The following is a 25,847-nucleotide window of genomic DNA, read 5'->3' as shown; positions in this document are numbered from 1 at the left end:
TGCTTTCAATGATGTAAAATGATGATTTTTACATCATTGAAAGCAGGAAGTCCAACATTGAAATCTGTATTTCTTCCATCTCAAGGCAAACTGAGGGAATGATGCACAACCATTCAAAAACATGACTGGTTTTCTAAAGATACAAACCTTAATGATAATCGGTGAAGTGTCCCTTTAACAGGAGTGAATGTGTGGTCCTGATGTTGCTGTAGCACTGCACTACTGGGTGTTAACAGCAGAGGGTGTTGGTTTGCAAGGGATAATCTTCCTGTTTGATACAGCACACACCATATTCCTACAAGATGATTACTTGCAAATGTTAATCGAACATTTCACTGAGGCACTCAGATGTGTGTGGGTGTATAGTTGCAGTGATCAATAAACAAACTCACACGATCACAAAAACTGATATGTTACTACCTACCAGGGGCTAATGTGAGGGAAATGTGATTGTGATGTTTAGATAGTGTGATGGTGATGAATAGATAACATTTGGATTGGTTGGTGTGCTATATCACTTTGGTCCACTTCTACCTCATCTAAAGGCACACCCCTCAATCCTGCATTTAATTTGTCCAGCAACACCCACCCACCCACCATCAGACTGAATTCCCCTTCCCCAGAGATGGCGTATGAAAACCCCCTGAAACGTTGCCTATTCTTTTGCTTTGTAGCATCAGACCGATTTTTTCTAATCACTATTATTACCATATGGATGGTATTTAGAGGCATAAATCAAGGGCCTTGAGAGTGCCAAGTGCAATTGGGCGTGTTAGATTAGGGCTGGAACTAGAGCTCTCGGTGGAGAAGTAAAAGACAGATAAACAAAATGAGGTCAAGTTCCCGATATCCGCCACACACACCAGTTTGTGCAGATCTGGGGTTCATCCAGCCTGGTGTCCCCATGAGTGATATAATGTTGAGCTTGTTATCCTTGGAAGTCAACAGAGGACAGCTGTTTTACACACACCCAGAGACCATCTAATGTGTACTTCCTGCATGGCTGGCTTTAATCTCCAGTACATTGTAACCTTCTGCCTGCTGTTGGTCAATGAGTCATTCTTTCAGCAGACACATGGGAACCTTGGGAGAGTGGAGGTCTCCCATCACATGGGCCAGGAGGAAAGAGTTTGTTACCATCATTCCCAAGATAGGATGCGGAAGGTGTAACTGGAATGTAATGTTTACATGAGTTTAGAAACATGAGACACGATACATGGATGCCTTCAATTTCATAGAACATAACAGACAACTCCCCACAGAATAAATGTTTCAAGTTGTAACTGTTTTTATTGTTAGTGTTTGTAACTGGGAGGCTCTCCAGAAGTTATGAGTTTACACAAAGTACTGAATTCATAAAATAAGCATGTTTAGAAAGCAGAAATTTGTCTTGTAGTCTTGAGACTAGTCGCATGGTTAGGGGTTGTTCTGACTGGCACTGTAGATTACAAATGTCTCCATATGTCAAAGGTCAATCACTCCCGGACATAGACCCGTGTGCACACCACGTCATCGGCTCCAAAGGTCTGAGAAGACAGAAAATCAACCATGAACATCTTCACAAGTTCACTATTTCACCATCAGCATGCTAAGTCTTACACCAGCCCTTATACCAACCACCAGCATGGAGGAGAGCCACCCAGACAAGCAGTAGATGTTCAGACTGCAGCGTGTTGAGTTTTGGTAGATTTATTTGAGTCTGAGGAGCACGAGGGCGAGAGAAATGGAACTGCTGTCAGCACCGCCGAGCATCTGCGCCCCAGAACAGGAAATGAGGGACAGAGAGTCGAGCGCGGCCTTTAAAAGAATGGTGTTAAGATGGGCCATCTGCCGCCTGGCCTGGTGTCCTGGGAGACATTAGCCGAAGGACTGTCAGGGCCCACCTCACCATTGGCATTTTGCTATGAGACATGATCAATGAACCACATTAGCGCTGTCTCGCGTGGGTCACAACCAGCGGCCCCCATAGCCAGTCCTGCACATTACTGCCAGCCTCCTACTAATGGACCCATACCATTTCACATGCACGCCAGCCTTCCTTTATTAACAAAAGAAGCAGAGGACATGAGATCTAATTGAACGATGTGAGGCCACACAGTGATTTGTATCTGCGGTTCGTTTTCGCAGTTATTTCCCTTTCGAAGTGGGCGGTTATATGAGACCGAGAAACTCTAGAATGTCCCCCCATAAATTCTCTCCTTAAAGATGACCTTTGCCTTTGTACTGGGATATCTGAGGATATTTTCCAGCTCAGCCGTATAAAGTTATAAGGGGTTTGATGATGTGAGGAAAGAGGAAGGAGAAATGCATTATTCATGATTCACTCCCCTCTTGGTAACTCAATTTTCTCATCAGCTCCTGGGCCTCTTTGATTTCAGCCGTGATTATTGTAACTTTATGGTCCAACAGATCTGATCCCTTTGTTCAGTCGTACTGGAGCAGCTCTGTTCAACTCAACGTTTGCATGACAAGCATCTAATTTACTGTTGTCTAACAAGATGTAAATGGCCGGGTGTTTTGCATGCTCCGAACTGTAATTTATGCAACTGACTATTACAGTTGGCAGAACAGCCAGTTCAAGACTTTCGTAGAACAAAAAAAAAAACATTCCAGCCATGTTATGACTTAACTCAGAATGAGGTTTGAATGACTTCACTGTAAAGTATTTAAGTGCAATCACGCAGAAGACCTGAACACAGCAGGGATGATGTCCAAGCTCATTCATCATAATAACAGGGAACCTAATAACAATGGCAATGCTTTCCCAAACATGTCCCATGAAGGACTTCTGCTGTTTATTGGACCGGTCACTGGTTCGATTGCAGCTTTGACTGATGGATCTTGAAATCTTCCATTGGATTTCTCCCTGATGTAAAATGACTGCATTGTCTGGTAAACTGCTGTGCTCGGCTTTGTCAAGCCCTCGGTGCCAGGGAAAGACAGTATTGATATCCCTAAGGGATTACAAAGAAGTGGTGAAGAGGGTATTTCCAACACTAATAAAATGGACTTAACCGTTTCGGGTACCTTTTTTTACTATTGTCCATCTGGTCTGTAAAATTAGACAAGCCATGTGTGCGTACCACCTGTAAATTCTTCGCATTATTTTGGGGTCGAAGGAAACACAATGAAAGAGGTGTTTCTGATGCATGCAAGTGCATGAGAAAGGGCATGGCTTTCTCGTTTAACCAGTACCTCATGTGAGACTAAAGCTGTCAGTAAAGTACTATCAATTGCTTCAGCTATTACAGTGTATTTCAAAGCATACCATGTAAGGGAAAGCCATGACAATGGAGGGGGCTGTAATAACAAATTTTAATTAAGTTGAATATGCTCTAGGCACTGTGCCACCCTCGATTTCCCTCAAAAGTCAAGTTGATTGCCGTGAGTTTGATATGTGGTAATTACTGTCAATAGAACACATATTCCAGGTCTAATTATCAAGTTTCCGGATAATTACAGAAAAAGAAACAAAACAGAGCCAAACAAACTAATTGGAAACAACTTACCAGGATAAGCTCGTCTCCCTTTAGCTCTCTTGTCCAGAATGTTTTTGGGCCTCCTGCATCCAAAAGAGTCTGCTTGCAGTAGATCTTGTTTTCAGTCTCCCATATTGGCAAACTCTGTAAAATCAGATGATTCAAATCAGAAATACAGAAATACAGTACATGTGTCCATTGCACAACCATTGTGAGAAGCTGAGATGTTTGAGAATAAAAGTAGGTTCTGGACTTGATCTCCACCACAATGCATCACCCAAAAATAACAACTGTGGGTCACTGGAATGAAGCGAGAGTGAAGTGTTTAAATGGAGGATATTACTCTCCGTTCAGAATCATATATCTCCTTGGCATGTACTCATATTGTCCTTTATTCCCATGCATGAACAGAGTTAATGCTTAACCAGACACCACATATTTCATGTTCAAATGAAAATGTGGCTATGTAAGCACTCACTAAACTGTCCGCTTTATCTGTCCAAAAATGGGTGGATTTAGGGATGGGGCTCGAAAAATATTTCTTTTCCAGCCAAGCCAGTGTCATGCTTGGAATGAGGTGGTGGGATTGCTAGCTTTTGGGTTTGAGTTGCAAAAGCCAGAGGTGACCCCAGTGTAGTCCTTCTACAGGGGCCATCGTGCACTAAGCTGCTTGAGTGAGATAATGATGGGCTAATGCTGATTACCTTAACAGTAGGATCATGTGAGGTTCAATAATGTGGTCTTTACTTAAAAAATCAATACGCCATTTCCTATGTGGAATAGTTTTATGCGAACAACCAGTAAGAGGACGAGGATAAAAAAAAAAAAAGGTATCATGTTTGGAGAGATCATACTAATGCGCACATCATGCCCGCAAGCGGTCCTTCATTTGGATGCAAACATTAAATATATTCATTAAGTGGTATACCAGGAGATCAGCTCTCTCAGACAGCTTGGCGCAAGCTGGATTACCTTGCATTTCCGACCGTCCACTGTCTCCTCGTTGAACTCTTGACCGACGCAGAAGTTGATCTCGGTGGTGCGCACAGTGGTGGAGGTCTTAATGTAGAACTGGTCCCCATTCTGCCGGATCTCCACGTGAGGTTTGGATGCAGCTGCATTTGCCACTTTCCTCAACATGGCGTTCACTCCTATGAAGTGAATGACATTTCACAAAAACAATTAAGAGACCCTGTACATATATACTAACCATCACATCTCCTGCAGAGGAGATTTACATTAAAGGATGCTTGCATTGATGGGATATGCTTACCCTAATCAGTCAATCTATTGTCATAGCACACATGCACAGTAGAATGCTGAAAACTCTTTTATATGATAAAAGAAACGCTGGAATGTTCCATTCCAATGTTCCAATGTTCTTCCATTCTTCATATTTAAGAAAATGGAGCCCGTTACTGTAAATGAAATGCCTTTTACAGATTTGAATTTCCGCAGATATTATCTGTAACACATGCAAATGACAGTGTGTTTATACATCCACAGTAATGTGAAGAGTGACTTACTTTTTTTAACCATGGATCTCACATAGCATTGGTATGCAGTTTCCTCTATGCAGAGGTATCACGGCACCCCAAATGAGATTGTTATCAGCAGATGTTGCAAACAAGGGTGTGCAATGACAAGGTGCTGAATAAAAGGAATGTCTGGGGTGGTGATTTTGCATGGTCTCTTCGTGGACTCAGTGACTCGGCGCTACCACATCCACCTCTGGCAAGGCTCACTGATAGACAATTGGGATATAAACTGTTTCCTTGCAAGGAATATGCCTCTGGCTCCAGTGTGCTTCCCAGGACATCAAAAAAGACACTTTCTCAGGCTGTCTCTGTGCGCTTTCCAGCACAAACGAGAGCACTTGGATGGCCCCCGTGATTCGATTACAGCCCAAAATGTGTTTATTGTGCTGTCAAAAACAAAGCTGGGCTCAGACAACTCCCAGTCTGCTCAGCCAAGAACAATATCTCAACTCATTGTCATTTCAGATAACACGACAGAGGTTGAAGTGCGAGTGAGTATTCTCAATTCACCATCAGACCAGACTCCATGCATTACCATAACTCAAAGTAATGTCTTTTTTCCTGTCAGTGTCCATGCAGTTCAGTTTAAGATAATTAAAGTGATCATTCATAAGCCGTACAATATACAGAGCAATTAAACTGGGAGCACATGAGAGCCTCTCCAATAAAACGTGAGACGCCTTAATCTAGGAACAACAGCCAGCCTGAGAAAACAAAGGCGCAAACAAAAGCAATCCAGCCACTGGCACTGAACGCAAGCGACTGATCCGCACCACGGTCCCCATGATGGATGAAATGTTACAGAGATATGAACAGATCTGTGCATCGGCTGGGATGGCAGAATGGAAGAAATAACACTGAATGGCTTACCCAGCGCTTTCAGGAGGTCGTCAAAATTCTCACTGCTTCTCATCTTCCAGGTGCCTGCGAAATTGGGCATTTTCATGGGCTTGGTTTAAAATAAAAAGAGCAAATCGGTTTTGCAGTTTTGCGGCTCTTTGCGCTTCCTCCTTCTCTCGCCCGTACTCCTATTGTATCCTTTCTCTCTCTCTCTCTCTTTCTCTCTCTCTCTCTCTCACTCACACTCTCTCCCTCTCTCTCTCCCTCTCTCTCCGTCTTTCTCTGTGTCTGTCTCCCTGTCTCACCCTCTCTCTCTGGACCACTAGTCATAGCATGTGTATTGAACATGAGTCAAAGTTCCCTCCCCCTGGAAAGCCTTCTCATTACTCAAAGGTGGCAGTGGTTCACAGGAGCAGACTCTATCTGCAGACCTCGTCTCTCTCTCTCCAGCCCTGTCATTGTCTGCTCATGATTTAATGGTGATATAATAGATGTCAGCTTTGTACGTTATATTCTTAAGTGCATCTGGACTGACTAAGTACGAGGAAGCCCATGGGTACTTTAAAAGCACCATACTCTTCTCACCACAAGCAATTCATTGTTAGGCACTGGGGTAATATAGTTTGCATGTTGCTCTTTCAATTGTTCAAATGGCATAGCAACATTGAGCCATTTCAGGACTATATGCAGTGAAATATTCATGAAAAATAATCTTAAAAGAGACTGGTATCTGAGAATAGGCTCAAGCTTGTCTACCGAACTGTGAATATTTTTGGATGGTATAATTACATCTACAGCTAGAATTTAACATGCTCAGGAAGCCTTTAAATATACGTCTTCCCCATTGCCACACAATCGTGATGGAGAGGCAACAATGAAGTCCATAAACTTTTCACGCACTGACGATCTCAAATTGAGAGCAGAGATTGAGCCTATAACCGCCTTTGAAAATGGCACCGAACCGCTTGGAGCAGGTTCTCAGCGCATTTCCCATGAAGGCTGATTCATTCCCCCCCGCCATCCCACCTCCGCGACTCCAAACTGGGGGGCCCAGGAGAGCGGGGGGGAACAGATCTTCTCTCTCTCCCTCTCTCCCTCCCCTCAAGCCTGATTTGTTCCTTTTCTGATGGCTCTTCATCAATCTCTTTGACAAAGTGCCTCCCAGACAGCAGCTGATAATTAATGTACAGAAGGGGCAGGGAGCACTTTGTCATTCCTCCCAGGAAGTGTCCGGTAAAAGGCATGGAGCCGTCTATACCCCCCCAGTGCTTTTTCTGTGGCCACTGTTTGTGCCATCAGTCAATGAATTTGGGTTTGGTCTTCAGATGTCGTTTTTTAAGAGGAGCAGAGAAAGTGGTGCATGAGAAAGGCATCCTAAAGATGAATGGCTTCAGTTCTCGCTTTTATGCATGCAGGGCAACCAGACTGAACTTGACCAAATGATGATGTCACCTACAAAGTTTTTTTTCCCCCAGTCTGTGTGTTAAGTTTAAATGTTATGATAGAGAAAGTCTGAGGATCAGTACATTGTGAAAAGAGGCTCTGGCTTGATTCACTTCAGTTATGCATACCAGCAATACCAAAGATGTTAAGTAACTCTACTTCGTTTCAAAGAGGAAATTATGCAGTTGTCCAAAGTGACAAATGTTTTCTCTGAGCTCAGAAAGTCCAGGTGTTGCAAAAAAAAAAAAAAAAAATGAAACACGAATTCTTGTGGCAGTTTTAAAATACTCAGAACAAACTGTCCCTACCCTCAAAATAAATTATTTTAATCAAATCTATCTTACCAACACATGTGACCCAAAGATAGAAATAGTGTCATCATCCGACCCTTTTGTGCAACCTCTTTGTAACAGTGATTAGTTGGGTCAGTTCCCAACTCTAAGGGAGCGCTTGCTAATTCCACTGAGCCTGATAGGCAACATTTAATTACGTTACAGCCAATCAAGTGGCATTGTTTTAATGGCGGCCATCTGTCTTTCCGGGCAAACCAACAGAAGAGACAGACCCTTCTGCCACGGCTTCATCTGGAAATTAAGTATCTGGAGCCTTTACAGTGGGCAGTTGCCATTAGGTGCACCTAATGTCATTGTTTTCCCATCAGCTGTGTGATTGTCTATTGGTCAGTGCACTCCCTGAGGGAGTGATCCCACCCTAACCTTCTCACTGGGCCCCAGCCTCCCGTATGGATTCATTTGGTTTGGGAGCACTTCCTTAAAAGCTCCTCCATCTCCCCGTCCCGCACAGATGATCATTCGTCTATGTTTGACCTCTGAGCAGGGATGTCAGTGGAGGTGGCACACTGCTCACCGCGTCCCTACCCATCCCCCTTGTCGAAGGACGTCCATTGCTAACACCTAGTATTAATTGCCTTTTTATCCAAGTGAAAGGTCTGTCATGTGCTACAAGGTTGCTGCAAAGAAATAACTCTGCAGATTCTGCTGAGCAGTAATGAAGTATCTTTAAAAAGGGATATCAATCAGACAATTTAGAAATCTCCAAAAACAAGACTCACAACATTGTCTTCTTCTTCACAGACAGGGTCCTCTTCAGCAGCAGGCAAGTGGAACTCTTTATTCCAGACCATCCTCCTTGTAAAACATGAAAGGTAAGTCAGATGATGAAACTCTGGTGAAACCTGTGACACTTAGCTCTGCTGTGTTACATTTAAGGCCTTCTTGTCTTGCCACAAGGACAGTGGGCCTAAATTAGCATCCCCTTCTGTGGTGCTTATCAGTCTGACTTAGCTAGCACATGCATCACCTGCACTAGAGCGGCTATCCTTGCCTGAAGCAATCACCAAGGCTGGCGCAATAAAATAAATATCATCGAACAGATTTAACACGGTAATATTTCATTGAATTTCATTTGTTCTATACTTAGTCACTACTGTCTATAAGGTCAAGTAGAGAATATGATCACACATCATATCAGTACAATCATACACTTTCAAACACTTACCATTAGCATGTCCAGAGACATGTGATAATTTCTGGTTTTGACATCACTGCACCACAGCACATGGCCACAGATAGTCTCTGTAAGCATCGTTATCTTTCATCTGTGTTGCGTCATGAATTTTCACAATTTGAGAACAACCATGATTCAAAACAAGATCAGTGTTAAGGTTTATTAGTTCAGTGCACAGCCCAAGCTGAAGGGGTTAGCTTCCTCTTACTGTGCCCTCTACAGGGCCAAAACAGTATTACAGCAGGGGGAGGAAGCACCACATTCCACTCAGCGTCCATCATTCCAATCACGTATTGTCTTCCTGACCTCTCCAACACATAATGCTTACTGTGCATGTCCAATCTAAACACCTGGTGCTATGCAAATGGTCCAAGAGCTGAAAAGAACAGTGGAGGGGAGAGGCCACTTCTTACTACCATCACTAAATTGTAACATGGGCTTACAGGTTGTGCCACAATGGAAAAGTCTGATGTGAGATGTATGCTGTACCTAGTGTTGGGCTGGGGTAAAGACACAGGATTCAAACACAAATTTGTCTGACTACTTCATTTACAGCAAACTGTACCAATGATCGGTATGTCATACATAAATTCAACTAGAGCATGTGACAGCAGCACGTCTTTGTTTCATCAGTCCTTCGTATGTACATTGATCCAGGGGAATAGACACATGTCACAAGTGATTGACACAGATTTGCTCACACACATAACATTGTTTTATGCACCACTGCTCATGAAAGGACATGATTCTTCCCTCAAGGGCCTATTTTTGGTCTAATCCATTTTTAGAGTCCTTTCTTTGTGACATTGCACTTGAATGATCAGCCGAGTAATCACAGAAATGCCTACTCCAGCAAATTTGATGTTTGGTCATTTTGATATACATCTTTTCATGTGCAACAACAATAAAACATCACACTCAAAACTGGTGGCAGTGACATGTTCCAACACCTAGTTTAGCACAATATACACTCACACACACACATCTGGAATGGGGTACACAGCTGTACAGTTCAGAAAATTAAACTCCTAATTGTGTTCTTACTCAATTTAAAACACAAGGTTGGCTTAGAATTTAGAATAAAGAATGTGCACTAAATCCACGTCTTGTTTAAAAATATTCACATCAGGTAAGGGGGTTGAAAATATTGAGTGAAATCTAAGCACACACATTCTACACATCATCCAGACTCTGTCAGGCGAGACTGAAGTAGACAGAGCACAACGTATGCTTGCAACACTGAGGGCTTCTCCATCTCTGCCTTCACCACAAACAAAAGTAAAAATGGTCTCCACCACACAATGAAATATCACAAGGCAACAAAGTTTTAAAAGGCTGACTGACAAGGGATGAGGTGTTTAGAGGAGTCATTACTGGGTCGGTACAGGCTCGACTGGACGAGGACACGAGAGGTCCTCTACCAGTGTCTGGAGTCTACCAGCTCTGGCCGGAGACTCAGCTTCTTCAGCGTCTCATAGCCGACCACCATGACTATCGCTGTGGGCGTGGAGGATATGATGCGGGCCGACAGTCCCTTGGTCATCCCCCAGAATCCCTCTTCTCTTATCAGCTGCTTAAATGTCCCAATGATGGAGGACCTGCCTTCAACCTGTACAGAGGAAACCAGTTCAGTCAGATTCAATACCGGCTCAAGAACTTATCACGTTACCTAATATGCTGTAGACAGTGTCAATGTCAACTTACTTATAAAATACTTTTATAAACAATGGCTGTTGTTTAGCCAGCCGAACTTAGCCTCGCCCACAGCATTTGAGGAAAGTTCGGTCTGGCATTGCTCTGTTGTGACGCAACAATAGACCGCTGAAGTTTGCCTACAAAAAAAGCTACCATCTTTGCCCATATAAGGAGATCCGGTATCTTGAGATTTTTACTATGGGAAAATAACATGGGGGTTTGGAATTATCACACCTGTTAAACTCTTGCGGGGATGACAAAATCTGAAATGCCGACGTTTTCCTGAACACACATTTGTCCTCTGCCTTCGAGTGGATACTGTGATTTCTGGTACGTGAAGGCAGCAGACTTTGATTTTTGCTACACCAGAGCTAACATGTGATGCAACTTGCCAATAAGTTAGTTAGCAAGTTAGCTCTGGGGCAGCAAATATCAAAGTGTGTCACCTTCACCTACTGGAGATCACAGTCTTCACTCGAAGGCAGAGGACAAAAGTGTGTTCAGGAAAACATCTGCATTTAAGAGTTATTCATCCCCACAAGAGTTTAACAGGTGTGATTAATTCAAAATCCCCATAGGAAAAATCATCAGATACCAAATCACAAAGATGGCAGCTTTTTTTTAGGCAAACTTCAGAGGTCTATGATTGAACCAGAGCTGTTCGGACCAATCAAATTGTCAGGGCTTCATACGATGATGGACAGATGATCGACAGTAACTTAATCTATCACGTCACCAAAGAGCGCTTGGGTTGAATTTGTTTACAACAAAGATGCTGCTCTGATTGGTTGTAGGTCTATCCAATTGAGTGTAGAGGCATTTTTTCCTGGTTCGGTTGAAACACCCCAATTCACAGCCCAATGGCGCAGTATCAGACTCAATTCTGACTAGAATTTCGAGTATGACAACGTCAGGCTAGCAGTTGTTGGTTATGGAAGAACAAAAAAGAATTATATAATGCAATGTGTAGTGTTATTAGAATTACATTAACCTAGCTGGTGGGAGAAATACGGACTAATGTTGGACTTCCTGCTTTCAATGATGTAAAAAATCATTCATGGGTTTCATTGAAATCCATATTTCTCCCATCTCAAGGCAAACTGAGGGAATGATGCACGACCATTCAAAAACATGACTGGTTTTCTAAAGATACAAAGCTTAATGCTAATCGGTGAAGTGTCCCTTTAATGCTAATCGGTGAAGTGTCCCTTTAATTACCTGGACTCTGGCTCTGACAACATCCATTGGATTTGTAACGGTGGAGGCAGTAGCTGCAGCTAGAGGTCCGGCCATGGCTTGCAGAACCAGGTGGGGGCAATCACTCGGTGCCATTTTCGATAGCTGTTCTGTGGGACACACACAACATGATTCAGAAAAGTGAGGAGTTCACTAGTTATGTACACAATTGTAATCACAAAGAAGCATTCATGCCCTGACTTTCAAGCCTTAAAACTACTCAACCAATCAGAGTACTGCTTGATTTTCAAGAAGTACCTCACTGCAACAGGGAAATTCAGAATCTGTACCTGCATAAAAGTGATAGAAAGGCCACCAGACAGCACTGTTTGGGATGTAGGTGAGGAGCGACGCCATGTAGCCCCTGTAGAATCCCCGAAGCCCATCAGTTGCGAAGATCTGGGCGATAATGTCTCTAGTCTGGCCAAAAGTGACTTTGTGCTTTGCCCCCACCATCCTTGGCTTGATGCGGAAGCGTGTCAGATGCTCCCCTTGGCCCTGCATCATCAGCTGCTGGGAGATGACATCTATGGGGACAGTGATGCTCTGGGCCACCAGAGATGCCGAGCCTCCCGCCACCAAAGACTTGACAGTATTGTTAGTAGAGTAGGTAGAGACATACTTGCGCACAAGCTCATAGGTGGTGATGTACGCCTGGCCTGAGATGAGGGTGAAGGTGTTGACCATGAAACCGCGGTACAGGCCCCTCACGCCCTCAGCTCGCAGGATCTTGACAAAGGCATCAAGTGTTCCATTGTAGAGGGACTTCCCCCTTTGCACTTGCAGCCTGGTGCGGATGAGGGTGGCGGGGTATACCGTGGCCCGAATGGTCATGGTCATGAAGACCCCAAAGGAGTAGAACTTCCTCTTGTCCAGGTCCTCCCATTCTATGATCTGAATATTCCGCTTCTGCTGCATCCTCGCTCCTTAAAGCACCCCACATCAGATTTCAGCAACTTGTCTACAAAAAAAGACACATACCAAATAATGTCACAGTTGTTTGTTTTTGCAGAATTTGAAGCTTTGACCTTTTCCCCCCAAACTCTGCAAGTCTCAACATGACAAACCTTGCTGGTTCAAGTGGTATGCTCCCAGTGGCAAACATGAACATAATGTTAATGGGTCAAGTAACTAAATAATAAACTTTAAAACTAATCTTCTCATATAATTCACAGGTATTTGCTGGGTATGATTTACTTCTACTAAATTACGTTGTGATGTAACCACAGCGTGGATGGCTAACCTCACCACTTCCACCATTCCACCAAGTGCTAGCCTAAAGCAAAGGCAAGGGAGGTGAAGGTAGCTAAAGCAAACTCCATGCCACCCAGCTACCTGGATGTCTTTTCATAACAGGATATGAATCCTTATTAGCCAGATCTCATAATTGTAAGTGTAAACAACGCAAACGATACATCGTTGTACTGCTGTATGCTCGCTGTTTAGTTCCGTGTAAGTTACCTAACATGGGCTAGCTAGCTAACGTTATTAGCAACCAAGCTACTTAGCCAGCTAAGTTAGCTTACAGAGGTTTCAGGACACAGTGTTCCCCAGCGCCATGTCTGACTTCAGCTCTGCATAAACACTCAACATTTTTTAACTGGTTTTAATGCTACTCAGAGTTAGTCTCTCAGTGTAAATTACAGTTTCCTACATTAACGTAAAGGTATAACAACAAAATGCCGAACAGGGAACTTCTCTCGCAAAACCACTATTAGCTTGCAAAACAAGATTGCTAGCTGGTTGGCTAATAAACGTGAGCTAGCCATACAATGGAGCACGACCTTAATAATCAGTCACTATAAAAGACTTACCACGCTCGACAATTTTTTCATTCGGAACCCATCTCTAAATTGACTACGTTACAGCATTGTGTACGTGACAAATTAACTATTCTAGTTACCATTCAGGCATGCAGTTCATCCCGAATGTCATGCCGCTCCAACATCCAATGATTGTGCTCTGACCTGACACACCACTAAAGGTGAAAGGTCAAAGAATAGATTACGAGACAACAATCAGGTTACAAAACTCAACTCTGCTACATTGATGATGCACAACTTACCTTGACAGTGTTTCACGCTGACAGGTTGGTTTCCATTTGACAGCAGCCGATGTGGACACATGTATCATGCAATTGGTCAAATTCCATTTCCAATGTAAGCAATGGGTCCCTAGTGTCTATCAAAAGGTTTGTTTATTTTACAGTGTAGCAAATGAAGTAAGCAGTCAGACTCTTAGCCAAGCCCAAGGGGCACCAGGGTTCCACAAACAGGGGTCAACCTAACCTGGAGGTTCAGCATGTGAGCTATATGTTGGACATACTTGACCTCTCTGTGAGGGATGCTAGAAATGGGATACCACTAAAAAGTGGTTTGTGAACTTGCGAATAGTGAATCCCAGATAGTGAACAAGCTCAGGCCTCGGCAGATCTCATCTGATACTTTCATTCAAACCAGATCAGGCCACATCTCTTCCATAAACTGGTGTCTGGGATGAGCTCTGCAATAAGGAATCGGTTTAGTTATAGGTATACATGTAGCCTAACCAGAATCTGAGGTGCCTAACCGGTGTCTCTCAAAGTGCAGACTCCAGGGTGAATAGAGACATGACAGGTGGGGCGTGATGAACAGGAGGATTTTTTTTGTTTGTTTTTTGTGCCTATCTTCAAAACAAAATACCCACACACAAACATAGGAGTCATAAACAGATTAAAATAACTGGTTACCATTACCGATTTTGCTGAGTTGATGGGGTCAGGTGGTGCTTGTAAATTCCCCATCTCCAAAGTGAGGAAAGTCAGAACAAGTTTGAGAACCAATGAGGAAAGACAATGAAATAAAGATTGTGGATTTTTCAACAAGTGTCTGACAAAAGGCAACATAATGATTAGAATGATTAGAAGTCTCAGATTCACAAACATAGGCAAACATGTTTATTTGGTAGTGGAATATGGTGAAGTTTTGACATGACCCATAAAAATGTATTAACAAACATACTCTGTTATTGTTGTGTATTTTTGTGTGTGTCGCACAATTAATTATTTACATGATGTAAACAAAGCATTTGTACGTCTTAAACTGAAAATATACAGAATGCATATCATATAGCCAAGCTTGTGAAACTTCCCTTTTGCTATGCATAAGTATATCTGTGGAGTCTCACCACCCCATTCCATTAGGTGGCGGTAAAGGTACAGAACAACAATAAGCTATCGCTGCACGAGGAAAAGAGAAAGAAATATTTTGTTGAGTCAAGAGCGGCTAACATTTGCTTTTCGTCTCAAGGAAGTGTCAAGCTAACTAACGTGTAGTAATAAGGTAAGAGATAAAATAGCAGTTATTCATCCTAGGCTGTATAATTTCTGTAAGGGTGACTACAAATGTGAGCACTGTGAGTTGTGTTCTTATCTTGCAAGTAGCCAAACAATTTGGTGTAATAGAGATTGCTATTTCGCCGGCTAGGCTTAGCCAGAGCCATTCTCTGGCTTAGCTAACCCAGCCTCTCAGTATGAAGCAGATGTCCCTGCTAGCATAACTGGTTGCGCTAGCGAAGATTTGCCGTGGCTATAGGCTAACGTTAACTATTAAACGTGAAAAATGATAGCGTTAAATGTTAAAACGTAGCTTTAAAATACCACAGCTAAACATTTTCTATTTCACACGATCGATTTTTAAAAGTTTATTGTTTTTTTTACATTGCAGGCCGACATAATAGGCAGCCATGGTAAGTTACTAAAAATCCTTTCTTTTTAACCATAAGGTTATCATTAATATCTAACACCAATGTTTTCTATGTGACTGTCAATGATGTTAGCTAGGAAGTGATAGCCGGGTGAGTTAGCTTGAAAGCTAGCTTGCAAGTGAATGCCTAATCATGGACCTTAAATTGAAAGCGAAACAGGGTTGTATTGTACAAACAGCAACATTTTGGATATGGATTGAATAAACCATATAGGGTCGAAGTGGAGGATGAAAGGATTCCACTATTTACTAACGTCAACCCTTAACAACGAATTAGCAAGCTAATGACAGATCGAGTGCTGTAAATGTGTATGATTTTGAACTCTCCCACTCGTATAACAATTTCACGAGACTGTCCAGTGCCTCATCTGAAGTATTCATTTCAGTATCAACTAGCTATCGTTAGCCCAGTTTCATGCAAGTAAACGTCAGTGTACTTCCTAGAAATCCAAAGTGTATCCCAGAACACGCCCATGAATGTTTTGTTCTAACAGTACAGAAGCCATGTTCGTTTATCTTGCATCTCTAAAGCCTTAATCTAACGTTATATCTATTTCAGTCCCGCAGATATGATTCAAGAACGACCATATTCTCACCTGAAGGCAAGTTCCATGTTACAGTAGGCTTCTACTTATAAGCACTGTCCTGGTCCCAGTGAAAGCTGAGTTTTTGCATAAACTGCTTGAGAATAATTTGTGGTAGATTAATGGGTTGGTAAATTGCAGGTCGCTTGTACCAAGTGGAATATGCCATGGAGGCTATCGGCCATGCCGGCACCTGCTTGGGAATTCTCGCTAATGATGGGGTGCTGCTGGCAGCCGAGAGGAGGAACATCCACAAACTTCTGGACGAGGTGTTCTTCTCAGAGAAAATCTACAAGTTGAATGAGTAAGTCTTCTACCACTGGTACTTGGCTTTATAATGTATATGTTTATGTTACATACAGCTTATCCTCTCATTGGATTTCATTGTTTATACATCTGAATATGTTGTGAGGTATATTATAATTACTACATCCCATTTACATTTACCCATGAAGATATTTCTGTGAACCACTTCTGCTGTGTAGTCTAGTGTGTATTGTCAACGGTTACGTGTTGCTTCTAGGGACATGGCCTGCAGTGTTGCTGGAATCACCTCAGACGCTAACGTGTTGACCAATGAGCTGAGGCTTATTGCACAGAGGTAAGTGAATATTTGTCCCTGATGTCAGTGCTATTGATGGTGCGATCCACTTAGCTCCTTAGTTCTGTGGGATCAAAGCATAAGATCTATGTTTACAGAAACATGCAGAAAGAAATGCAACAAATGCAAACAAATTGCACAAAAACCTAAATAAAAAAAAACCCAAATAGACTTTGCCTTGCGTTAAGTCCAACACTTCTTGGCCATTCTAAAATCACTGTAACTTACAACTTCCTTGGGCTTTTTACACACCTCTAACAGGCATGCATCTGATTTCATTGACTGACACCAATGTTTACAGATTTTTACTTGTCCCATGCTCTCCATAACTCAACTGCTGTTAAGACTTCTGAAACATTTTGCATTGTCTCAAAACGTACTAGTTTTGAATCTCTGATCTGCCTTAAACACAAAGTAACCTACAAAACTGAGTCATAGTGGGTTGTGTCTCTAGATGCACTAAACACCCCTGATCTCAAAGGAAGTTTTCCTTGTATTACTAGAACACTTGTAGGCATATTGCCCCAGTCAATTCTTTAAGAATTTATTCCCTTGTACCCGTGGTACCAAGTTGCCTGTGGAAAAATGTGTATCAGTACCTCCACGTTTTCATAATTTTGCCATCAACTTTACATCAAAGTATCGGTTCACGTGACCAATTTTGGTTAACTTTCCTTCTAACCAGGTATTTATTGCAATATCAAGAGCCTATCCCATGCGAGCAACTGGTGACAGCATTGTGTGACATCAAACAGGCCTACACACAGTTTGGTGGTAAGTATAGTGCCAAATTATAGTGTCAAATTATATTAATTAGTTGGGTATCAAAATTGATTCCACAGATCCTTCCTGATCTTGACATTCATGTGCAACTTGAGATGGTCACTTATGGTTACAAATGTCAAAATAAGCATAGTCAATAAAGTCAGATATTACAGACTTCTAATACTGTTTGGTTTGATTAGTTAGTTAGCTGTTACCTGCTTCTAACTATGGAAACTACTGTTTGGGTGACCCGTAGCAGAGCATGAGTTCATATGTTTGGATGTCTTCAACCCTGTGTGAAAGGCTATTAGGAATACAATGTGGATGCTCTAATGTGTATAGTTTTGACAAAGTGTTGAAATCCAAGCTAATCGTATGTGTCATTCTAAGGGAAACGGCCATTTGGAGTGTCCTTGTTGTACATGGGCTGGGATAAGCACTACGGCTTCCAGCTCTACCAGAGTGACCCAAGTGGAAACTACGGAGGCTGGAAAGCAACATGCATCGGCAACAACAGTGCGGTAAGTGTTCTGTTGATACAACATTAAAGTCCATTACTCCCCATAACGGTGTTCAAAAATGTTACTTTTGTTTAATGGTATACTCATTATTCATTTGTTGTTTCACACAAATGTGCTGTTAAGTTTAAAGTATTGAGCATAAGTCTGTGATTAGACATGTCGTTTAGATTCTGAGCCTGCTCCTGTGTTTTAGGCTGCAGTATCTATGCTGAAGCAGGATTTCAAAGAGGGTGAGATGACTCTGTGCTCGGCACTTGCACTAGCAGTTAAGGTCCTCAACAAGACAATGGATGTGAGCAAACTGTCTGCAGAAAAAGGTATGGCTACATTTTCAACACGCTTACATTTTGTTATTGCTTGCTCTACATCACAAATGTTCAGCCTTACCCTTGAGTTTTCAGAAGCACCCCATATGTTAGTGTCTAACACCTTGTATATATATCTGCTTTGTGTAAAGCTACTGTATGGTGAGAGTGATATGGGAAGCTTGGTTAGTGTGAAATAGACAGACAGACGTTTTTGCCTCAGGATCACACAGCAGCACAAAGATGCGAAAGCTATGCAAATCCACCTTAATAGCTTTGGGAAAGTGGTTTAATACTGTGTCTGGCTAGATCTTAGAAAAGACCTAACTGGTAGTGGCTTGTTTTGAAGGGGTAAGTACTGTTAAGTATACCAGTCAGAGTATGGTCCCTCCTCCTATCTGGTGCCACCGGTGACTTTGATCACAGAACAAGAAAATGCTAAAAGATGGCTATAATCAGTATACTGATGATCAAAAGCCAGATAAATGCTAAGCATATACATGCGAATGAGCGTTAGCCAGGAATAAGTAATTTCTGCTGAGTTTTGCAGGAGTTTGGTGAAGAGGGAGTGGTATTCGCAGGGCAACCGTCTAACTCGGCATGCACGCCTCTTTGTTTTCCAGTGGAGATCGCCACCCTGACACGAGAGAACGGGAAGACCAAAATAAAAGTGCTGAAACAGAAAGAGGTGGAGGAGCTCATCAAGAAGCACGAGGCCGAGGAGGCCAAGGCCGAGAAAGACAAGAAAGAGAAGGAGCAGCGGGAAAAAGACAAGTGAAGCGACAGACGCAGTTCGTCGGAAGTGTGTGTTAAGTAAATATGTTTGGATTGAGTTTTTCTATAATAAAAAAGTCTCGAAACGCTGTCTTGTCTGCTGTCATTATCTAGTCATCAGTGGATTCTTCCTCCAAATTCCCAAGGCCATTCACTCACAGTACAGAGCACAAAATGCTTACAAGGCTGATGGCTGATGGCTGATACTATCAGTTTAGAATGGAGTTGAGCAATGAGGATTGTTATAGGACTGCATGCAGTAGCTGCTAGAGATAATCTTAGTCCAAATCCTACGGGAGCCTTTCCTTTCTTCACTCTGGCTTGCCTGCTAAGTGGTTACCAGCAGGTGGAGGCAGAGTCCTGACCTGTCTCGTCATGCTCCAATTTCAAAATAGGCCTGCTGGGCACTACAGGTCAGTCTGCTTTTGTAAAGCTGGAGCAGGGTTTTTTTTGCACAAGGGACAAGGGACTGATTTTACTGCTCTAGATCATATAAAAATATAGATATGTCTGGGTAAAGAAGTGCGCTTTATTATCTTGTCCTTCTATGTGTGTGCTTGTACATCTGAGAACCAACTAATGTGAGTAGAAAGGGAGACCTTGAAATACAATCAAAGTGTAATATTTCAAAACGTTTGATTTAATTGGTTAAATACCATCCACGTTGCTAAATACAAGGTTGATCCCTGCAGCACAGAGGCAAACCAGACAGTCAAAAAAGAAAAGAAAAAAAATCATTCTTGCTCTCTGAAAGCATGTCCTGTGATTTGCATTGCAGACGGGCAATGTCTGTGGCGCTATGTAACTACCCAGTGTTGCCAACCAAGTGAGTAATATGCATCAGACAGTCTGCAATTTGCAGGCGGCTCTCTGAGGCCAGAGCTTTGCCTCTTGCACATGACTTTCACTTGCACCATGTCCTCCATGTGCCGTGCCTCTCTTGTAGTAGCTTACATTAGCCCATGAACTTGCGGGAATGGTCAGTATACACCCTGAACTTGTGTCATTATTTGAGACCTTGAATGAATTTTAGCTCTGTTATTAATCTACAATCAATATGATCAGCATGCTGGCATGACTAAGGGTTGTAAAATCTCCTCAGGTAACAAGAGATCAGATGAGACAAAGAATGGTGATGCTGTAAATGTAGTAGGTGTATTTATAATTATTCTTTACATGGTTACTGTCAAATGGATGACATCTCAGATTATGATAGGACGGGTTTAGGACGTGTGGCTTAATCAAATCCACAAGCTTAATCAAACACAAAGCTGAAAAACACTTCTGGTTCTATTTTGCATCTCTGAGCATGTAGCCATTATTATTTGTTTACTATTAAAGAATAAAACATATGCAGATTGCAGATTGCAGGTGATTTTTCACAACATGTCCCTGAAACTGATTGGGATAGTGCCAGTGAAAAGATTTGCAGGTGAAACATGTTTGTGAAGCAATTAATCATTTTACTTGAAATCCAGTAAAACAGGCCGAACGTATCAGAAATATTTAAGTGAACATGTGCAAATTAAATCACACTTATGTAACAGCCCATTTGGTAGCCGCTAAATCTGCATCCTCTGTACAATGTTGAATGGTCTGCTGTGTGACGTATGTAGGCATATACGCTGGGAATGCGTTTGAATCTCATTCAGTTTAAATATAGAATATGTAGAAATTGCATGCAGTTTGAACTGAGGGATTCATCGGAGCCCATGTCTTGCATGAATATGTTTTAGAGGCAAATTTTAATTATAACATTGTTTTGCTTATAAATATAAAGTGTGTTGCGCTAAATGAAATGTGATAAGGACAGAATGTACCAAATACTGTAGGCCAGCAAAAGGTCAACAAAGGGTCAAAAGACAAGAGGAAGACGACAAGGTCATGTCAAGAAAAGATGAGAACAATCATGGGCTTGTTCAGCCCGCTCGATTAATATAAAAGAGCGCAATCCCTTCCAACGCTCTCCTCTTTTCGCCTTCGGACATCACGGAGTTGCGCCATTGAAAAGCTTTTTATTCTTTTAATTTTTATCTTTTATTTGTATTTAATAAAAGTCAAAAACGTAACCTTTGGTTAGGGGTTTGTAAAAAGACTGTCTAGGAGTCTTATAGTGTTTTCTTGCAACAGAGGCATCAGCCAAGAGGTGACCAGGTAAGTGAGTTCGAGGGCTTACTTTCTAAGACACTGTTTATGGGCAAAAACATACTGCACAATGCACTGATAGGAATAGCGAACTCAGCTAGGCTTTTTAGAAAGGAATGTCCTATGCTCCAGAGCAGACAAAAAAACACAAATAGGCTCTATTATCAAATGTATCATTGTAAAACCAAGTCCTAGGGCCTGTTGTGGCCCAAATGCACTTCATCCTGAGGATGCGGAAGTCTGTCTGATAAATACAAGTGACCATGAATTGTATTAGATCTTATGGATATAGGCTATATAAATTGTCTTAAGAAAAACTTTAAACTTTAAATAAACATTATTCTGTTAATTTGCTTTTAGTCCTCAATGGGCAAATTAATGTTTGTACCAAAACATTTTTGACCTCTCTCTTATCAGAAAGACAAATTAACTTTTGCAAAGATGGCTCTTAGGTTTTTCCCTTTTTCCTGAATTAGCCACATTATGAAGTAAGAGCCAGGAGAATAGGGAATAAGGTGATATAGAGGGACTCTGGAACAATCCGCCCTCATCAGCCCCAAACTCCAGCTTAGGGATCTTGATCCAGACAAAGAGAGCCTCTCATCTGTGTCATCCCTCTCATACATCTGGAAACCCATCGAAAAGGGGCCCTCGCATCACACACACACACACACACACACACACACACACACACACACACACTGTGAGAGCCTCACCAATCTAAGACAAACACACACACACACACAGAAGTAGCGAGCCCTGTAAACAGAGTGGACACAAAACGTAACAGTTTGTCCAAAACAAACAGCGAGATTTACTCATCAAACTCAAATGTGAGGGCAATTTTCCCAGCACTTTTTTCTGTATGACGCTCAGGCTTGACACGTTTGCCAACATGACATTTCTATGGCCCCAAGTAATTCGAAATTGCTCGGAGATGAGAAATGCCAAACTAATGCACAACTGTGGTCTATTGTAAATATTTAACCACATGTGTTCAACATGCTTGGGTCAAAGAAGCCATATAATTTTGAATTTAAATAGAATAAGAGCAAATCTGGAATCTTAAAAAACTCTAGTGGATGTATACTATGTCAACACACAATTTCAGTTAGCTGTTCACTTTCACATTGCATATGTTATATGCATGTTTACATTAAATCAGATAGTGCATATATCTAACTTCAGAATCATATCTCTGAGGCTGAATCGTGCTTTGTGCAGCCATTTATTAAACGACATCTATTAATGTTAGTGTAAGTAACATGACAGCAGAGCCCTTGCTTGGGCTTATGGGACAAACAACACCTGCAAGAGCCCTCTATTATCATCAGTGGTAATCAGATCCTCAGCGTCATCTCCAAAGCTTTTGACAAATGATGTGGTGCATCATATCTGACCCTCTATTTCCTCTCCTATGCGCTCGCCCTGTGAGTGCGCTTGCGCTGAGTGTGATGTATAGCGGTGCCCAGCCTTGTAGGACAGCTCCCAATGAGATTGTTGTTTTCTTGTTTCCTCTTATGCCTGTGCTGAATCAGTCAAAAAAAAATAAAGAAAAAAAAGTACGGAAGGGCACAACAATTTGAAATGGTATGGGAGATCCTGATAAGTAATGTTCCATGTTGAACCGTCTTGTTGGGAATCTGTCTGAGCGTGCGTGTGTGGCTGTGCCAGTGGATCTCTGTGCTCTGTGCATCTTAAGCGAAGGACATTTATGAGTCATGCAGCTCACTGGCACACAGGCACTATTGCGTCTCCTCTCCACTTAACACCATTTCCGACCGTCTTCATTTTGTGGGTCGATATAGCATTAAAGGGATGCTGCCACATAGGGAGGTGCAGGTTAGCAACTATAGCACGAGCATTTCTTTGAGAGAAGCCTGGAACAACCATAGAGATGCATATGGAAAAGTGGGGCCTTCTTAGCTGCTGTCTAGAGCCTTCAGATTTGTCAGATTTTGCTTCTTTTTTTTTTTCACCGAGGACTGTGAGGGGAGAATGAGCTGCTTTCAGACGGTGATGGTTAGTATGAATTGCAGAAAGCCAATCGGAGGTGCTTTCTCTCCTCTGAATGTGAGCCAAGATTCAGACAAATCTCATTTCCATGGCTGGATTGATTGGCAAATGCAGGTCTTTTGCAGTTCAGGTGAATAACTGTCATGCATGTAGACATCTATAATGCTTTTGAGTACTTCAGCTTTCTATTTTTCCCTTTTGTTTCTTGTTGACCTACATGCAGTGTGCAGCGTCATCATCTTCTTCATTCCCCTTTGACAACACCTCAGTGAAATATTTCCAATAAATGTGGTGGTGAGAAATTATTGAAATTGTCAAAGGAATTGCACATGTGGTGTCTTTAGTGATTACCGGTATGCCTCTGTTTAGATGCCATGCATTTGTAAAGTTATCTGCCTGAAATGCACTTTTTTTTCTGGATGTGCTGTGTTCAGTTGATAAGCAGTATTCAGCACTGGCAAATCTTAGAAAGCGGCTCTTGGGACATCTGGCCAGTGGATAAATATACATATTGCTGGAGTTTCTCTTTTTTTTTTGCCCGCTTTGTAGTTGGCCTCAAACCTCGTCCAACTAGGTCTTTGGTTCAAACTGCTGGCAGTGCAGCCCCACTGTAGCTCATAACTAATTTATAGGGGGCAAAACAAAGCAGCCGAGAGTTGTGAATCATAATGGATTCGGACTGCAACCTGATCATCTCGGAGTTTATGTTCGGTTGTTTTTAAAAAACATGATCCAATGGCTGTGTGTGTGTGTGTGACTCTAGAGGGATGAGTCATCACTATCAGTTGCATTGCAGATGCCACATGAATGATAGGGCACTCCAGCCCTGAGGACGAGTGTGACAAGAGGACCATGCCTGAAACCAATGTGTTGCCAAAGGTTCTGTTCTCTAAGTGACCCCTTTACTACAAACATAAATTACCCGCAGCAGATGAAAGCACCTCAGAAACAAAAACGTATGACATTATTTTTTGGCACAGACTGGGCTATGAGTAATTCATGTTATACAACATGATTATAGGGCTCAGTCCCATATAATACATCGCAAATTGTTTCGCTTTTGTGAATGCTACCTCACTGGAACAGTGTGTAACCCAGCAGGGGGCTTAGGTGTGATTTTTATGAACATACATGTATTAACACTTTTTCTCTTCATACTTTGAGTTCATTAGCCTTCATCTTCAATTTCCTAACTATATCTAGAACTGATTGGCCAGTGATGTTAGCTGCGGTGGAGGACAGTAGGCTGCTATGAATGTTGTCAGGCAGAAGGTACACTAGGTTTGTTGCCAGGCAACCTCAGTAACCTATACAAAGTAAATGGGCTGTGGAATAAAACCAGAACACCTGGCAGTTATTTTTGCCATCAGCTTCTGGAGCTAGAGCCTCACAGCAAAACATTTTAATTATTTAAATGAACAAAGGTATCTAGAAGCAGCTTTTTCCCCCTACATGAATGTAATCATCTTAGTTACTTTTCAGACCTGTTTTCTCGAGACTCCATCCATTCCAGCGTCTCAGGTTATGTCTGCAGACCGAGGAGCTTCATATCCATTCAGCTCTCCGTCTGCAAAGCAAGGGACATGTGAAAGTGCCCCTGGGAAGAATCATCTCACTTACACTTAATTATGCCATGGTTAATTACAGACAGTTCCTCACGATTCCTCACTCTGCTCTCTATTTACCATCAGGATACTTAGAAATGTTTTTGGGCCCAAGTGTGAACCGTGCGAATGGCAATCACTGGCACTCGGGCCGCAGTACAATGCTCTTCTGACAAACTACCAGGTAGGGGGTCTGGGACACTTCAATGGTGAACTGATTACATCGATAGGACCCCAGACGGCAACTCTCACTCGCACGTTTTCAACGCAGCGCTGCTGGTTATCTTTGCTCATGTCTTTTTCTATCGGCTCAAGCACACACACATTTCACAACATTAAAACCTGCGATGTGCAAGTCCAGCTGCTGTTTCAAAATACCACCTACATGGTTTAGTTGCATCCACTACATACAGAATATTATAGGGATGCTCAGATAGAACTAGCAGCCGTAATGATTGTGGTAAAACATTTTGTTCCTATTAATGCGTGTAAATAAATTAACATGGTGTGTTCATGTCTGGCAGATAATGTGATTGATGGCCATTGTCTTCAAAGGTCTCCTGTCTGACATCCAATTTAACACTGACATTTACAACAAAGAAAATCAAAACATTGACAGTTGAGCTAAAAACTAATAAATGAGTCTTTAAATTAAGAGACATTTAATGGCTAAATGTCAATGGGCATTCCATTGCCATTAACTGATAAGATTGCATGTTGCCTGCATTCCTTTGTTTTGCATTCAAATGCATGCCTTTTGAGTGAGCATGTTCAGCTCAGAACCGAATCTACACTCATTTAAACTGTTATTGGGTTGGTTGAGGAATTTAGCCATCCGGATGTTCAATTAAATGGTGCTCTTATTTAGCTCAGTGTCATTAATCTTCAGTTATACAGTAATCCATTGTAATTGTCTGAATAAGACTGATTGTATTCGGTTTGTAAGGGAACCATTCATCCTCTTTTGGTTCCATTATATGAAGCAGTCTGGGAACAAAAGGTGGCGGCTAGCAGGCCTGGGTCACGATAAA

The 25,847-nt window shown here is 42.1% G+C and overlaps 3 protein-coding genes across 5 annotated transcripts; 1 reads left to right on the top strand and 2 right to left on the bottom strand.

The window, feature by feature from the left end:
- Positions 1 to 1,270: 1,270 nt before the first annotated feature.
- On the bottom strand, positions 1,271 to 6,167 carry crabp1b (cellular retinoic acid binding protein 1b). Its single transcript, XM_062548573.1, has 4 exons — positions 5,888 to 6,167; positions 4,452 to 4,630; positions 3,510 to 3,623; positions 1,271 to 1,526 (listed from the first exon to the last, which is right to left on the bottom strand). Exons 1-4 carry the CDS (start codon positions 5,961 to 5,963, stop codon positions 1,476 to 1,478), a joined length of 420 nt encoding a protein of 139 aa, XP_062404557.1. The 5' UTR covers positions 5,964 to 6,167; the 3' UTR covers positions 1,271 to 1,475.
- A 2,806-nt stretch (positions 6,168 to 8,973) lies between these two features.
- slc25a44b (solute carrier family 25 member 44b) lies at positions 8,974 to 13,843 on the bottom strand. 3 transcript variants are annotated; one of them, XM_062548570.1, is made up of 4 exons: positions 13,824 to 13,843; positions 12,049 to 12,719; positions 11,741 to 11,868; positions 8,974 to 10,436 (listed from the first exon to the last, which is right to left on the bottom strand). In XM_062548570.1, exons 2-4 carry the CDS (start codon positions 12,674 to 12,676, stop codon positions 10,245 to 10,247), a joined length of 948 nt encoding a protein of 315 aa, XP_062404554.1. In that variant the 5' UTR covers positions 12,677 to 12,719; positions 13,824 to 13,843; the 3' UTR covers positions 8,974 to 10,244. The 3 variants fall into 3 exon arrangements, with proteins under 3 accessions (XP_062404554.1, XP_062404553.1, XP_062404552.1); XM_062548569.1 differs by lacking the exon at positions 13,824 to 13,843 and adding an exon at positions 13,662 to 13,739; XM_062548568.1 differs by lacking the exon at positions 13,824 to 13,843 and adding an exon at positions 13,573 to 13,729.
- A 1,106-nt stretch (positions 13,844 to 14,949) lies between these two features.
- On the top strand, positions 14,950 to 19,140 carry psma4 (proteasome 20S subunit alpha 4). Its single transcript, XM_062548571.1, has 9 exons — positions 14,950 to 15,078; positions 15,463 to 15,484; positions 16,061 to 16,103; positions 16,227 to 16,389; positions 16,609 to 16,686; positions 17,372 to 17,460; positions 17,842 to 17,972; positions 18,166 to 18,289; positions 18,901 to 19,140. Exons 2-9 carry the CDS (start codon positions 15,482 to 15,484, stop codon positions 19,053 to 19,055), a joined length of 786 nt encoding a protein of 261 aa, XP_062404555.1. The 5' UTR covers positions 14,950 to 15,078; positions 15,463 to 15,481; the 3' UTR covers positions 19,056 to 19,140.
- Positions 19,141 to 25,847: the final 6,707 nt, after the last annotated feature.

The sequence above is a fragment of the Sardina pilchardus genome, chromosome 11, assembly GCF_963854185.1.
Source record: "Sardina pilchardus chromosome 11, fSarPil1.1, whole genome shotgun sequence".
In the NCBI taxonomy this organism is placed as follows: domain Eukaryota; kingdom Metazoa; phylum Chordata; class Actinopteri; order Clupeiformes; family Clupeidae; genus Sardina; species Sardina pilchardus.
Note: the sequence above shows the minus strand (reverse complement) of the source record. Positions and strands in the feature narration are given on the sequence as shown.

What these genes read in the sequence shown, in the direction of transcription:
- slc25a44b (XM_062548570.1), bottom strand. Translation starts at nt 12,676, where the DNA reads ATGCAGCAGAAGCGGAATATTCAGATCATAGAATGGGAGGACCTGGAC. An exon ending in TTTCTATCACTTTTATGCAG is followed by an intron (nt 11,869 to 12,048) that starts GTACAGATTCTG and finishes TGTGTCCCACAG; the next exon opens with AACAGCTATCGAAAATGGCA. An exon ending in TTGTCAGAGCCAGAGTCCAG is followed by an intron (nt 10,437 to 11,740) that starts GTAATTAAAGGG and finishes TCCTCTGTACAG; the next exon opens with GTTGAAGGCAGGTCCTCCAT.
- crabp1b (XM_062548573.1), bottom strand. Translation starts at nt 5,963, where the DNA reads ATGAAAATGCCCAATTTCGCAGGCACCTGGAAGATGAGAAGCAGTGAG. An exon ending in TGGACGGTCGGAAATGCAAG is followed by an intron (nt 3,624 to 4,451) that starts GTAATCCAGCTT and finishes CTGATTTTACAG; the next exon opens with AGTTTGCCAATATGGGAGAC. An exon ending in AGGGAGACGAGCTTATCCTG is followed by an intron (nt 1,527 to 3,509) that starts GTAAGTTGTTTC and finishes CTGTCTTCTCAG; the next exon opens with ACCTTTGGAGCCGATGACGT.
- psma4 (XM_062548571.1), top strand. An exon ending in GACCATATTCTCACCTGAAG is followed by an intron (nt 16,104 to 16,226) that starts GCAAGTTCCATG and finishes GGTAAATTGCAG; the next exon opens with GTCGCTTGTACCAAGTGGAA. An exon ending in AAAATCTACAAGTTGAATGA is followed by an intron (nt 16,390 to 16,608) that starts GTAAGTCTTCTA and finishes TGTTGCTTCTAG; the next exon opens with GGACATGGCCTGCAGTGTTG.